The 16,056-nt window shown below is 39.1% G+C and overlaps 1 protein-coding gene across 10 annotated transcripts in view; it reads left to right on the plus strand.

The window, feature by feature from the left end:
• Positions 1–16,056, plus strand: part of LOC129765200 (MOB kinase activator-like 2) — a 409,346-nt gene that overhangs the window by 346,534 nt on the left and 46,756 nt on the right. For all 10 annotated transcript variants that reach the window (XM_055765220.1, XM_055765221.1, XM_055765222.1 and 7 more), the window contains one exon: positions 9,901–10,061. In XM_055765220.1, coding sequence (XP_055621195.1) covers positions 9,901–10,061 — 161 coding nt within the window. The remainder of the gene's footprint in view (positions 1–9,900; positions 10,062–16,056) is intronic.

The following is a 16,056-nucleotide window of genomic DNA, read 5'->3' on the forward strand; positions in this document are numbered from 1 at the left end:
TTTGGTGTCGAAAATAACGCCGAGATCTCTGATGGAGTTAACGCGATCGATAACAGCAGAGCAAATAACGTAGTCATGAGATACAAATGATTGATGCCTCGTAAATGTTATTGCCTTGCACTTGCTGATGTTCAGTTCCATGCCGTTATCAGCACACCATGCAATCAATTCATTCTCGTCGTCTTGTAAAGCAGTCCAGAATGGAAGTGATTTCTCTAAATAGTTTTCAGTCATCAGCGCACAAAAGCTTACCAGATTTCAGCCGGTTGGCGAGATCCATGACGAAGAGAATGAATATCAACGGCCCAAGAACGCTGCCTTGTGAGTGGCCGGATGTATGAACGGTATGAACGGGAACGAGCACTTCCAACTTTCACGAAAGCTTTTCTGTCGGTTAGGTACGATCTGAGCCACTCAGTTATCCAATCAGGAAGTCCAATGTGTTAGCCAGTTCGTGAGGAACTTTATCGAAAACTTTAGAGAAATCAAAGTAGTTTCTGACAAAACGCGCATATAGCTCATCAGATTAGAAACGGTGGACCTTTTCTTCACGAAACCGTGTTGAGCATCAGTTATGAGTGGACGAACAGCATTGAAGAGATTCCCGTGGACGAGTTCTTCAAAAACTTTGGCGATGCAGCATAGTATCGAGATTCCTCGGTAGGTGCTAATGACGTGAACACTACCAGATTTGTGGATTGGAGTGATCGTTGCCTTCTTCCTCTGGAAACCTTTGCTCGCGCAGGGAGTGGTTGAAGATTAGGCTGATCGGAGTTTTTACCGTATCATGGAGGTAGACAATCTGCACCGGCACCTTTGGAAGCGTCAAGTTTTTTTTCAAAACGGCAGCTACGTCATTTTGAGCGAAAGTTAACTGCGGAAGGCTTATGTCAAACGATGGAATATTTCGACCAGCCGCTGAAAAACGGGGAATGTCAATATTATGCACGCTGCTGAAAAAATCCGCGAAGAAGTGAGTGATTTTCTCGAGCAAGTCTGCAGTTGCCCCACTATACGTTATTTCTAAAGGAATTCGATTGGTATTTTTAAGGTTCCTAATGTCGGACCAGAAGGATGACGGATCACGTTTCAAATTCCACTCGGTGCGGTTGGTGTAGCTTCGGGACGCGTTTTCTTGACATTTGTTGTAGAGCGCTTCAAGATGTTTTAGTCGTTCCCTGTTGCACCAAGATCTTCCAAGATCTTTCGAAGGTTTCGTAGTTCTGAGGTCCACCAAGAGAGTTTTGAGTGAACTGCGGACTCCTGTGTTTACGTGGTACATGATAGTGGAGTATGCTGAAAATCTTCTCGTAGAACAGTCCAGTTGTCCGGTCCGAGAATGCGTCACCAAGTGTAGCATCCTAGTCAACTGCCGCAAGCAGGTCGTTAAGCGCTACGAAGTCACATGGCTTAAAATCCAAGACATCCACGTTACTTACTCCAATAGGAATTTGATTTCCAGTCACGATTTCAAGCCGGAGAACAAACGGGTTGACCATCTTTGTGTTGTTACAGAATAACTACGTCCACGCAACAATCATCAGCGATGGAGATCGATCCACGGTCGAATGAGATCGATTCATCCATACAACTGCTCTGCTCTGCAAGACACATCGGGCTGCTGTTCTGGCAATTTCTGATTCGGTAGAAGTGTTAAAAAATTTCGAACCTGATTTTCTGAATCTGGAATCTGGATTCTGAATATGGGTGTGAATTTGAATCTAGTATCTGAATCTGAATCTGAATCTGAATCTGAATCTGAATCTGAATCTGAATCTGAATCTGAATCTGAATCTGAATCTGAATCTGAATCTGAATCTGAATCTGAATCTGAATCTCTGAATCTCGAATCTGGAATCATAATTTGAAATCGTGTATCTGGAATCAAAATCTGAATGATTTCGAAAAACAATGAAGCAATGGCATGTGATTTCCGTGTTGGAGAAGCACTGCAATATTAAACTCGTTATTTCCGCCTTTGTTGTTTTTTTTTACAAAATGTTGTTCTCTATAAATTTTCATGTGTTTCGGGAAGAAAAAGATGACTATTACTTTTTTTTTAAATGGTGAATTAAGTAAAACCCACATTAAAAATTGCACACAGTAACATTCCGGAACATGACCGCACACCCAAGCCACATCCCCCCTCTCTTTTTAGGTGTGAACCACTGCGTCCATTATTTTGAACCATTGAGATATACCCATTTTTATACTACATGATCGCACCTAATTCTAGAACGAATAGTCCGATTTGGGCTGTCTTTATTTCATTAAGTACATCTCCACCAAGGAACTGTTTTTGAATGAATGAAATTTTAAGAAAAATAAGAAAAAACGGAAAAATTGATTTCGCAAATTTTCTGCAAGGGGGTCGTAGATTCGGGTTAGTCCAATTGATATTAGTGAATTTATTAATGAAAATTGACTCTCCCGTATCAAATATGTAATAGATACACTTTTTTGAGAGTGGTGAACATATCTTCAGCGGAACTGTGTCTGATAATAATTTTGGTGAATTCAATGACGAGAGTTTTAGACAATTGTGCTCTATTGTTTTACCAAGACCCTTCAGAATCAAGACATTTATTAATGTTTCATTAGATTTTTGTCGAATGTGTTTGTGGTCGTCAGAAGGTGTATCTTTCAATGCCGTCAGCTCACTGTATTTTCACTTTCACCCTAATCCACCAAGAAGTGACAAGAAATCGAAGAAGTTGAGATTAAAACTTGCGTTGCATATCATGGTTCTTCAACAAAGGAACACAGATACAAAGAAAAAACCCAGAAGATCTGCGTAGCTACAAGACAACACCAATTATCATCTCTATCGTCACATCGGGCACGGCGGCCTTGAACGGTATCGTCCGACACAAAACATAACAACGCCGAACCCCATTCACACGCAAAACTTCGCGTCCAACTGGTTTGGTTATAATGGCGTGGGGATCGCGACGCTTACGTATTTCGATGCTTTTATTGGCCCCCTAGCAGTAAATCAAGATCAAATTCTCTGACAGTTCGAGTGTTTGTTTTTTCGTCGTCGCGGTTGTTGTTATTGTTGTTGCTGCTGCGGTGTTCGATAGTTTCAGTTTTGTGCTGCGTGCGAATGTCGACTTCCGAGGCGCCGCTTCGTCTCATACTCCTGTTCCTCCTCGTCCGCCCCACCAAGTCGATAACAGATACATAGGTCTAATTCGATTCGAACAACTCGTTGGCGTTCTCTTTCCTTCTTGCGTGGAAATGAGAGGGGAAGCGCTACGCGTGTATCGTATTTATATGCGTGAAATTGATAATTTGGAGTATAATTTGTCCTTCTTCGAAAAGAGCGGAAAAATAAACGTGTCGGTTCTTTCGTGCTATTTATGGACAAATGAGCGCGCTTTTGCTATTCATTCCAAACTTTCATCGATTTGAAGGTGATTTTTTTAATACTTCCACTTGATCTTATGTGTTCCATTCATCGGACAATATTCCAATTGAAATGGTAAGAAACCCAGCTGATAAAGCAGCATCACCTCATATTAGTGGCTTATCAAGGAATTGCGAACGTAAACAGAATGCACGCCTCACTTGTACTTGTGTACACTTCTTGTGATTTCTAAACGGGTCACACCCGAGTTGTGCAAAGGAGAGAATCATGGAACCAAAACAAAACCCTGGTAACCCGGTTCATGTGCGAGTTCCGCTCCAATGCAAAAGGCCACCCCGTGTGTATGGGCTTATTAACCAGATTACGGCTATCGGACGTGCGACGTTTACGTGACGCAATGTGCACTATCATAATCGGACAGGCTCACCTAACCTTTCATCCGATCGCGAGCACGCTCTCGGTGGTTCGATGCTGTTCTGCGTCATAATCTCCTCTCATCTTATGCTTGCTCATGTATGACGCTTATGATACCGCTGCTGTACGAGCCTAGCCGTTGGAACGGAGTTTACGAAACGTGAGCTTTGGCATGCAGATCAATTGGATCGTGCGATGGGTTGTGTTTGCTCTTAAATGAGGCGTAGATTGTTTTTCTCGCTTGTGGTTGACGTGCGATGCTTGGTTAAGGATCGTAATTGTTCGAAGTGATTTCAACAAAACGACAAAGCATACCGGCAAAAATAATGTATACAATTCTTATTTTGAGCCTTGGATTCTCAAAAAAAAAATGATTTCCCAATAACTCCATTTTTTTTCAGGGAAAACAAACGAACGGTAGTCCCATATGAACCTTGCAGTTATATCATAGATATAACCCACTGAGTTTTGGCTACAATACGTAAAAATGCATTCTCAAACGCGTAACGTAACGTATTCATAAAACTATTAAAATTGTGGCTATTTGATTTATTTTAATTTTTTTTTATCAAAAATCGGTACTTCAAATGCTCACATCGAAAAACCGATATATCGAAATACCGCTACGCTACGCGATTGAGAATAGCCTATAGACATTTTTTTCACCCGGCAGCATATTCACTTTAAGCATGTATTAAAGTAAATATGTTGCCGGGTGAAAAAATGTTTTTAAAAAAACGAGTTCTGACTCATACTGCGATGCGTTGTAATGAATGACCACATGTTTTACGCCGTTTCGTTACAACATATCTGAGGTTATAAACCACCCGAAAACGTAGAAGAAATAATTTCGAAGAAATTTCGATTTTCAACCCCTTTAAGTTCAGTTTGAATTTGTAAGCAATTTGTCGTGATATTTGTTGCTTTACTGCCTATATAACCTATGTAGCCTATGCATTCAAGATTTTTTGCGTTCTTTTATTTTTCCGTTCTTGTATTCCGAGACAACGAAATTGTATTGTGGAGGTGGAAAAGTCAAATTACCAGTTGCTTCCAAATGATGTTATTCGGTGCGAATATTGTTGAAAAAAGTGGACTTGATTCGGCATCTAAGGTAGTGTGGCAACTTCTCGTTCTAGTGGTTCAAAACTAATCCGGTTTATCAGACTCTTTCATAGCATTCCGTGGATATTGACGAATCCGTGGATATTGAGAATCGAAATCTGAATTCAGTTTCAGAACCCAAATTGAGAATTCAGACTCAGATTCTGATTCTGATTCGAATTCTAAATTCAGATTCCAAATTCCGGTTCAGATTCCGATACCAGAATCTGATTACAGATATCAGATTTCAGATCTCAAATTCGATATTCTATATTCGAGATTTGTATTCCAAATTCTGATTTTTATTCCGGGTTCAGTTTTCAGACTCATATTTAGATTCCAGAATCGAGATGCAGATTCCCAATTTGAATTCTAATTACATTTCCTGTCGTCAATCCAGGTATAGATCTTAGATTCAGATTCAGATTTTGATTCGAATTCTATATTCAGATTCTGATTCCAGATTCCAAATTAGAACTCCAGATTCATATTACAAATTTCAAATTCAGATTCAAAATCCAGAATCCAGAATTTAGATTCAGTTAAGAATAATAATACAGATTCATCATCCAAATTTAGATTCCGGTTAGTAATCTAGAATCAGATTCAGAATCCAGATACAGATTCCAGATTCGTATTCTAAAACCAGATTCTGAATCTAATTACTGGTTTAAAATCTCAGATTCAGCATCCAGATTAAGAAATCCAGTTTGAGAATCCAGATTCCGAACCCAGATTCAGAATCCAAATTCGGAATCCAGATCCAAAACCCGGATTCAGAATCCAGATTTAGAATTCATATCAGAGTTCAGAATCCAGGCTCAAGATACAGATTCAGATTCCATCAGAATGAATCAAGATTAAGATTCCTGATTCAGAATCAGAATCCTAACTTATAAGTTCCAGAATCTAGATTCAAAATCTTGATTCAGATTACCGATTCCAATGTTCGGATTCGGATTTGGATTTTTTGGATTTTTTTCGAATTTAGATTGGATTTTAAGGCCGGGACGTTAAGCGCTAAAAATTTTTTTGGAGACCCGAGATCGTATTGTGGAAGTGGAAAAGTCAAATTACCGGTTGCTCCAAATTTCGTTCGGGGCAAATATTGTTGAAAAAAGTGGACCTCAAAATTATTCAAATCAAAAAATCAATCAAGGGTGGGACAAACGTCGCTCTTCTTTTTTGTGCTCTTGTTTGGTTTGCGTGTCTTACTCATAACTCCACTTCTCGTCTTCAGTAATGATGCGTTGGGTGGGGATTAACAGTTTTGCCAAACAAAAAGAATATCAGTAATAGCCGTCAAACAATTTAGTTATAGATAAAATCAACTTGATGTGGGTGCGTTCACAATGTTTCTAAATCGATTTTTCTTCTGAGAAAGAGTGGACGCACAGACCCGAAATAGTAGAGGATGTCAGGCAACTCATCGTTCCAGTGACATAAAACTAATATAGTTCATCCGACTCTTTCGAGGCTTTCCGTGGATCTTGACACATTCCATCGATCGTAATATTCATTGATCATATCAAAGTACTGTTTAATGTAAAATTAGTTATCCATAAATCAATTTACAAGAATAATAGGTTCTAAGAGTAGTTGATTTTTGAAACGATTGATGTGAGTTTAATTGATATGAAGAATCTATATTTATAAATGAAAAAGGAAGGCAAAATCTGTTGGTAAGCGGAAAACCCGAAGAAGGGATGGTCCGATTTTAGCCTCCTGTATTTTGTTGTATTCGTCTCTTCCCGTAGATCAATATATTGGAGAGAAAAATCGGAAAATTTTCGGAAAATCCTGAAGGAAGGTCGGAAAGTTCGGAAAATTTAATTCCCACATGTTCGAAAATAACATCATAATAAGCGTTGTTAGTCCATTCGATGTTTGTGTTATCGAAATTGATTTTTGTTCGTAAGTGGAAATGGATTTTCAGGCGAAATAACGCATTTCCATATCTTATATCTATAAATAAAAATGGAAGGCCAAATGTGTTGGTAAGCGCAAAACCCGAGGAAGGAATGGTTCAGTTTGAGTGATCTATATTTCGTTGTATTCGTGTCTTCCCAAAGATCAATATAGCGGAGAGAAAAATCGGAAAATTCGGAAAATTGCATTCCCATATGTTCTACAATTAGCTAAACATTGTTAGTCCATTGTTAGTTAGTGCTAACGAAATTAATTTTTGTTCGAAAGTGGAAAAGGATTTTCAGACGGAATAACGCATATCTTCTATCTATATAAACAAAAATGGAAGACCAAATGTGTTGGTGTGCCCGGAACCCGAGGAAGGAATGGTCCGATTTGAGCTGTCTTTACTTTGTAATATTCTCTATATCAAACATGTATTCCATGCAACGGATAAACAATTTATTTCCAAATGCCTCAAGTATCTTGAACGAGAATTGTGTCTGAAAATAATTTTATATCATAAGGACGAATTTCTGTAGAAGTACTAGACAATTTATAGTAAAAGGAAATTGTAAAGGGTCAAAGAGTAATCAATCAATGAAGAGTTCAAGGATTGGGCTCACTAACGTTTACTTAGTAAGAAAACGTGGATGTTTGAACGTATTCAAATCAAAAAATCTATTTTGGGCGGAACGAAGTTCGTCGGGCCAGCTAGTATTAAATAAATGTTAACAATAGAATAGGACATTACACATTTGCATAGCCATGCCAGTATATGGTATACAGCAGTTCCACGAATCCGAATTCATCTAAATTAACCGACTCAATCCGAACTTGTCCATCGCGTCTCTAGTAATGAGAACAACGCGCGGTCCGCACGCTTCGAGCGTTTTAATTTTGTTCCTGATTCCGTTTGTTTGATTGTCGCCTTACGATGTTTCAAAACAGTACCTAGTAGCAAAGTGGGCTACTCGTAGTGGTGGCAACACAATTAGAGCAACCAGCTCTAGCTTACACACGCTTCACGCTACGCTCTATTATAGGCGTTTAATTGGCTCTAATGAGTTTGGGGTGGCCTCAAAAGATTTCGAATTAGATTTTTATGACTTCGTCGAGGGTATCGGACGGGAGAGAGTGTCCATTAGAAAAATAGTGGTCCTATTTCGACGAAACAAAGGCAGTTAGAAGTTTGATTTATGGACGTTAGGAAACGAGATGAAAAGTGGTTCAGGCTGTGAGTTATAGGAGCACAATTTAGTTGAAGCGCAAGAAATCTCTATCTCTATCTCGGGATAATGATGATCAAATACTAAAGATTTTTATTGCATACTCAACAACAAAAAAATGTCGAAAAACTGAATCCGAACATTTTTTGGAGTACCTCGGATCACTTTTTTTTGGGCGTTCTGCGGATCAACCTTGGTTGATTTGTTGGATTTTTTTCAGCAATATCATCTCTAGGAGTGCTCGAGCTCTATCAATAAGTTTGAAAGACTTCGAATGATTATGATTTTGAACCAACCAAAACACCCAAAGGTAGTATAGCCGCAAAAAAATATTATTTTCGCTCTTTTCCGAATGACGTTCTCCATTTCCTGTTGTGAGACAGCTATGTAAACATTGACAGAATCCAATTTATCGGCTTGTTGTTGCGATTGCAAATCGCGGCCGGAATCGCTGTGGCTGTTGTGTACAGAATCGAAGCCTTATCTTATCAAAAACTTAGCGTCTACAGTGTCTACCTGAAACATATGCTGCTGATATTTCCTGAAATTGCCAAAACGCGATTGTGTTTGCGCATCGCGCAAAACGCGCGTTATCAGTGACAGATTAGATCAGTCTGTGCGCGCGGTTTGCTATCGGTTTCGGACGCAATTTCACAAACAACAAATTGGATGCGGTTTTTTTATTTTCAGAAGGGTTCAAGCACTGATAAGTTGTGATTGTCATCATCATATGATATTCGACGATTACTCCGCTAATCGTGCAACCGGATCTGCCTGCCCGTGAGTGATCACAGACAACGGAGTCGGTGAAGATCACACTGAGTAAGTTATAGTAATTACCGAGTGGAAGGTTAATTATCCAATCGGCGCTACCCAACCATATGACGAGTCGCGGTGGCGACAGCGGTGGCGGTCAGTTGTCCCTGTCGTTCCCGTCGTGCAGTTTCTCAATTATCTCAAAACGGTAAATATGTCGGTCGCTCAATTATAAAACCCTAACACACGGAAGATTAGTGTGGAATATGTGGAAGTCAGCTGTCATCATCAGTAGGGCGTAAACTAGACTTTCCGTATGTGTGTGTGTGTGTGTGCGACTTCAAAAACGTGACACGGTCGCGACTGTCGTCAGCTGTGGATTAAGTGAGCAAATGACCACCACAACTCAGGGACTGTGCTACGATGGATCACTGATTACATTTCCATACTGCCTGCGGTAGTCTTACATCAATCAACCGGATATGAAGATAGCAAGCCAACAAACGGATGACGCAAACCAGATGAGCATAATCATAATCCGATCAAAATGTGACACCAGATTTGTTCTTCCTAAAATACTCGATGCGAACAAACAAATGCCACGCTAAACATGCTAAACATCGAATCAGCCGGTCTATACTCATAGAATTAGATTATCGTCCGCCTCCAGATTCGCGAATGGCGTCATGAAGATTTATGTTACACCGTCACCGAAAAGGCATCAAGCAACATGTTAACTTAACCCCCCAAGCTGCCTGCTATCTGCGTTCCGGATCACCTCCGCATTGGCCAATTCTTTCCGGGCCTCCGCACGACGTTGTGTACGTGACGTTATAGCGTGATTTTTTTCCCAATAAATTTAATTTCATAACCTGTCACTAGTTGGTCTCTCTCGCATGGGTTTACTTTTCACGGGTAGCGGAGGGCAAATTCAGGACTTCACCAAATGGATTGCGTTGCCTTGCCCTAAAGTGCTCCAATTGATAATTGGACGTTGATTTATAATCCCCCCCCCCTCACACTCGCGAGAAGCTCACACTGTCAGCAGTTAAAGTATATAGTGTTTAATTTTGCGGTGATTCATTTGTTCTTTTTCTCGTTTTTTTCCTCCCATTCCAGAAAGGCCCGACGTAAGGAGCGAGACGGCGATTCCAATCAGAGCGATACAAAGCTATATCTGGAGGAGAGTGTACTGGAGCGCAAACTACCCGATGCCGATCTGAGGTTACTGGTAGATCTTCCGGCCGGGCTAGACTATAACGAGTGGCTTGCCTCGCACAGTAAGTATTTGCTTCAACAAAAAAAAATATTTCTGAAACACATTCCATCTCAGCGGTAAAGCTTTTTTTTTGTGAGCTATAAAACATGGCTGAGGTATTATCTTAAAGGAAAACTGAACCTTATATTCGACAATTTCTTGAAAAAAAATTTGGAACGAATATTATTTATAATCCATTAAAATTTTGGAATTATTTTTTCTTAGAACATTCCACTTTTTTGACGTAAACTTACGTCTTTCGATAAAAATTGTCCAATTTCGACCGCTTTTTGCTCATTAATTTCGGAATGGGTTTACGCGATTTCTGCATCAATTGATTTGGACACTTCCTAAAAATTCGTTGCGATATAGAAAATTTGAAATTTTTCAACCGTTAATTTGTAAAAATAGCGTTGGAATGAGGGCTATTAATATCTCATACATTTGTGCAGACCGCCAGGCGATTCCGTGACACGGACTACAAAACCAGGCACCGTGACGGAATCGTCACTGTGTTTACATGTCACCGGTAGGGTGCCAATGAATGTATGGGAAAAAATCGACCCTAAAATTTCAAAAAGTTACCTCTTAAAAAATGTTCACCACCTCAAAAAACACCCTATGCCAAATATCAGCTCAATCGGACTTAAGGGAGAATGGCGCAAAGCGGTCAAAGTTTGAGTTTTTTGAAAATCGAAAAATCACCCAAGGGGGGAGTAAAGTAAATCGGGGTTTTCGATTTTTTTTATGCCAAATGTCTTGAAATTGCATGAAACGTCGAGATCTAGTGTCATCTTGAAAATTTTTTTTTATGTCAAAAATCGTCATTTTGGAACTCTTTTTCGGAGCACGAACCGAAAAGTATGGTTTTGAGTACCAATAAAAATAGTTATCTCGATTTTTCATTCGGAACTTTTTGCGAAATATTGATTTGCACGATAATATACTCTATGCAAAATATTAGCTCGTTCGAACCTCATTTATTAGTGTTGCAGACGTTAAAATTTGAGTTTTTTGAAAACCGTAAAATCACTGGAAATCGGGGTTTTAAAAAAAATTGATGCCAAATGTCTTAAAATTGTGAGACTCGTCGAGATTTACAGTTACCCAAAAAAATTTTTTTTGTCAAAAATCGGCTTTTCAGACGGAAAAAGGACTGAACGCAAAAAAAAAATGTTTGATAATTTTTTTTTGGAGATAACAGTAAATGTCGACGGGTAATGCAACTTTAACACACTTGGCATCAACAATTTTTTTTGAATACCCCGATTTTCGGTAATCTTTCGTTTTTCAAAAAAACTCTAATTTCAACGTCTGTGACACTAATAAATGAAGTTCGAACAAGCGAATATTTTGCATAGGGTATGTTATCGTACAAATCAACATTTCGTAGCAAGTTCCGAATGAAAAATCGAGATAACTTTTTTTTTGGTACCCAAAACCATACGTTTCGTCTTGTATTCTGAAAGTCGCAGAGTGTCGATTTTTGACAAATTTTGTTTTTCGAGATGACACTACATCTCGACGTTTCATGCAATTTTAAGACATTTGGAATCGAAATTCTTTTTTCGAAAACCCCGATTTCCTTTACTCCCCCATTTGGGTGATTTTTCGGTATTCAAAAAACTCAAACTTTAACCGCTTTGCGCCACTCTCCCTAAAGTCCGATTGAGCTGATATTTGGCATAGGGTGTTTTTCCGAGGTGGTGAACATTTTTTATAGGGTAACTTTTTGAAATCCGAGATGACTATTTTCTTTGGCACCCTAGTCACCGGCCAGCAACAGCTCGATCTCAAAGCTTTCTAAATGATCTTTCTCAAAAATAGAGTTTTAGTTATCTTGATTGATCTTTTTCGAGGCTAGGGGCCATTGAACTGAAACTTACATACTTGCATACTGACGAAAGCGCCATTAAATGCAAATAGAAACTGCGGTTCTCGTATGATATTCGTAAACAACATACAAAAAATAGCGTAACGTAGTTCTACGTCAACCATGTGGTCGTGTATGTGTTATGTTTAAGTATAATAGTGCTTCATGAAATGATTTTTCCTGCCTTTTCAGGATTTCCCAGACTTTTTGGCTAGTTCCCTGATATCATGACAAACCTTCAATGTTGCCTTATTTGTCTGAAATGATCCTGATTTGTCCTGATTTTGGTATTTTTTTACTCTATCAGAATAAAAATTATCCGTAATCAATATACTCTATATCTCTTCAAGAGTTCGAGAGCTGTTACAATAGCCTACATTGAAATTACAGTCTACATTATCCGGTCCGCACTTGTAAAATGCTTACTCTTTCATTCGTTCATAATTTATATATACAATATATATATATATATATATATATATATATATATATATATATATATATATATATATATATATAATATAATATTGTTATATATACAATATATAATATAATATTGCGAATATTGTTGAAAAAATGAAAAAAATGGGTTTGATCCCACGTTAAAGGCAATTTCTTCTCGAAAAAGTCTATACTTGTAAATACTGACCAACACAAATATATAAATATGCAACTTTCGAGTGGTGTAAACTATTATCGATATCAATAAAATTTAAAAAAAAACAGAAAGAACCGTAATTGTTTGAAATTATTCAAATCAAACAATAATTAAGAGCGAAGTGCGCCGGATATGCTAGTAAATGATTGATGAAAACCCAGAAATGTTTTCCCTTAAAGTTACTTTATTTTCAAGCGAATTGCACCACACTATCAGATTATTCTTTTCTCATTTTGAATCGAAAAGCACGTTTAGTGTTGTTGAACGTAATCGTTTGATGCTTTTGCATGCAAACAATTACGTTTGTAAAATACAATATTCAACTATCAATTTTGAGTTACGCGAGCAGAACGGGGCCGCACATTATCGTGGATAAGGAACACTCCTTTCGTCAATAAACCTGGCCTTTTGTTCTTAATCGGTCCAAAACTTCACTATTGCACGGTGGTAAAACAGGCGTTCGGCGGTCAACGATTCGATAACACTGAAGAAATTCGTGACGCAGTTACATCGTTCTTCAAAAAGTTGGACGCTACGCACTTCGCGCTCGGAATAGAAAAACTCGTGCCACGCTATGAAAAATGCCTCGAACGTTACGGTGATTATGTAGAAAAATAGAAAATAAAACGTAGATTACTAAAATCACCTTGTTTTTTGTCCTAACTTTATTTCTCCGCGATTTCTGAGGCACTGAAACTTATTTTTTGAACGACCCTCGTATGTACAACAATGATAGGATAATCATGCTCACTCATTGCTCTACTACCGACGAAACTAGAAAAAAGGTCTGCCCCTGCGAGTCTCGTATAAATCAGAGAATTTTCATTTATATTCGGCTAACCAGCCTAAGGTTTCAACTAAGTTGAGACTCAAACGTAAATTTTGGCTCTAAATAGCATCTGTGCGATTTAGGACGGTAGCCATTTCTCAAACTAAGCTAAAGTAATTAAATCGTTTTGAAATCGATGTGGAAAGTTTATTCAAACTGAGGGAAACAGAGGGTCTCCGCAGATTAAATGACTGTGCGTCCATTTACTAAGCAAACGGTTGGGAGTTCAATCTCAGGACCCTCCATTGATTGATTGGTCTTTTTCAAGGCTAGAGACGAAAGAACTATGTAGTTTAATGCCTCTATAATAGTGAAAAAACAATCGATCAATCTGGAGGAAACTACACTGGATTCTTCTCCAGTAACACGACTTTTTACGTGATTTTTTACGTGATTTTCTCGGTGATCTTTATCAATCTCTGTCCTGAACAGGTTTCAGAAAATAACTCATCAATAATCTTCACTTCTTCATTCGGTGTAGCGATTCGACGTTGGTATCTATGCTGGCGCTATTTCAAACGCTAACTACGTCAATCGTTATTACAGGTCTATGTTCAACATCTTCAACCTTCTGTTTGAAAGGCTTCCCGGTATTCTTGACCGCTGTCCGAACTACACCGTAGTGTCCCTTTTGTGGAATCCAAATGGTTTTGGAAAACCATATCAATTCTGTCAACTCAGTAGACTCTTAAGATAATCCTCTTCGGGAGTTTCTCCAGTGTATCCAGCAACTAGCAATACAACACTAAAGGGTGTGTCACATCAAATTACATCACGGAAAAAACGCTGTAGAAATTTAATTTTTAGGAATTATATCTTCAGCTTTCGCTTATAATCAGATAAGAGTGTATATATCACGTTGGCCATGCTTCACTGTCAATTTTTCGTAAATTTGGAAAAATGTCGTCGAACGAAAAAGAGCGTCGTGAATTAATCCTGTGCACTCATTTCGAGAATCCGGAGTTGTCACATCGGGACATCGGTAAGATGCTGGGAATCGTCCAATCCACGGTCAGCAGAGTACTAAAACGATACTTCGAGAACCTAACCATCGACCGGAAGGTTAAGAACGGCAAAAATGGATGCTCCGTCAGTGAAAAAGATCACAAGCGCGTAGTTAAACAGTTTAGACGTGATCCGAGAAGTTCGGTCCGGGATGTCGCCAATAAGCTGAATTTGTCAAGTTCATTCGTCCAGCGGACCAAGCAGCGGGAGGGCCTGCGTACATACAAGGTTCAGAAGGCTCCTAACCGCGACGAAAGGCAAAACATGTTGGGGAAGACGCGAGCCCGGAAGCTGTACACCGAAATGCTGACGAAGTCGCATTGCCTGGTAATGGACGACGAAACCTACGTCAAAGCGGACTTTCGTCAGCTGCCGGGACTGTTGTTCTTCTCCGCAGAGGTCAAATTCAGCGTTCCGGAGGAGATTCGCAAGCAGAAACTATCAAAGTTTGCCAAAAAGTACATGGTGTGGCAAGCGATCTGCTCTTGCGGAAAGCGGAGCGCCCCCTTCGTGATGACCGGCACGGTAAACGGGCAGGTTTACCTTAAGGAGTGCCTACAGAAGCGCTTACTACCACTATTGAAGCAGCACGAGGGCCCGACCATCTTCTGGCCGGATCTCGCTTCGTGCCACTATTCAAAGGACGTGTTGGAGTGGTACGAAGCCAAAGGGTCACTTTCGTGCCAAAGGAAATGAACCCGCCCAACGCGCCGGAGCTTCGCCCAATATTTCTATTATGAAGCAGGCCCTCCGGAAGAACCCAAAAGTTATCAAATCGGAGGCGGACTTCAAGAGAAAATGGATTTCTGTTCAAAAAAAACCACAACCTGACGTTGTACAGAACCTTATGGACGGGGTAAAGAGGAAGGTGCGAGCATACTGGCTTGGGCTCGAAGTATGAATAAAAAGAAAATGCCAAAAGTTTTTTATTAGTTTTTATTTTACTGTCTAAAATTTTCAAAAGGATCGGTCTACTGGGCGAATTTGTACAGCGTTTTTTCCGTGATGCAATTTGATGTGACACACCCTTTAGTAACACTAGATGCAGTCTTCATTCTCGGGAAACTAACGTTCATCTAGATATTACTGTAGCACAATCCTAAACATTACAAAGAACATTTGGATCTGCTCTTTCAATGTCATGTTGCCTGTTGTCAGTTGTCAATGTTTAGGAGGTTTCGAAAAGGCGTTTCCACGATTTCATCCTTAAAGGAGAAAAATTTGAGCAGTAGAAAGTTGGAACAAAGCATTTTTCCATCAGAAAGAATATTTCACACTGTTTGACTAGCAACGAAATTATTAGATCGTTTCAAACACTGAAACCCTGTAAAAAATCGAAAAGTTTTTCATTTTATTTTATTTTTTCTTTCGGGAGAGCTAAAAACATGGAAAAAAATTATTGGACGTTTGAGGGGCTGTCAACATACCACGTGGACAGAAAAAGCACGATTTTAGACAGCTCCCTCCTTCCGTGGACAAGCGTGGACATTATCTATACCCCTCCCCATGTTGTCCACGTGGACATTTCTTCATTTTTTTTTTCAATAGAATCGGAAAATAATTGAATTGTGTTTACGATGAACTTATTACAAACTTTAATTGATTTTACTTACAGATACGGATAAACAATTTAAAATTTTAATATCACGAGA

The sequence above is a fragment of the Toxorhynchites rutilus genome, chromosome 2 (assembly GCF_029784135.1).
Source record: "Toxorhynchites rutilus septentrionalis strain SRP chromosome 2, ASM2978413v1, whole genome shotgun sequence".
Taxonomy (NCBI): Eukaryota; Metazoa; Arthropoda; class Insecta; order Diptera; family Culicidae; genus Toxorhynchites; species Toxorhynchites rutilus.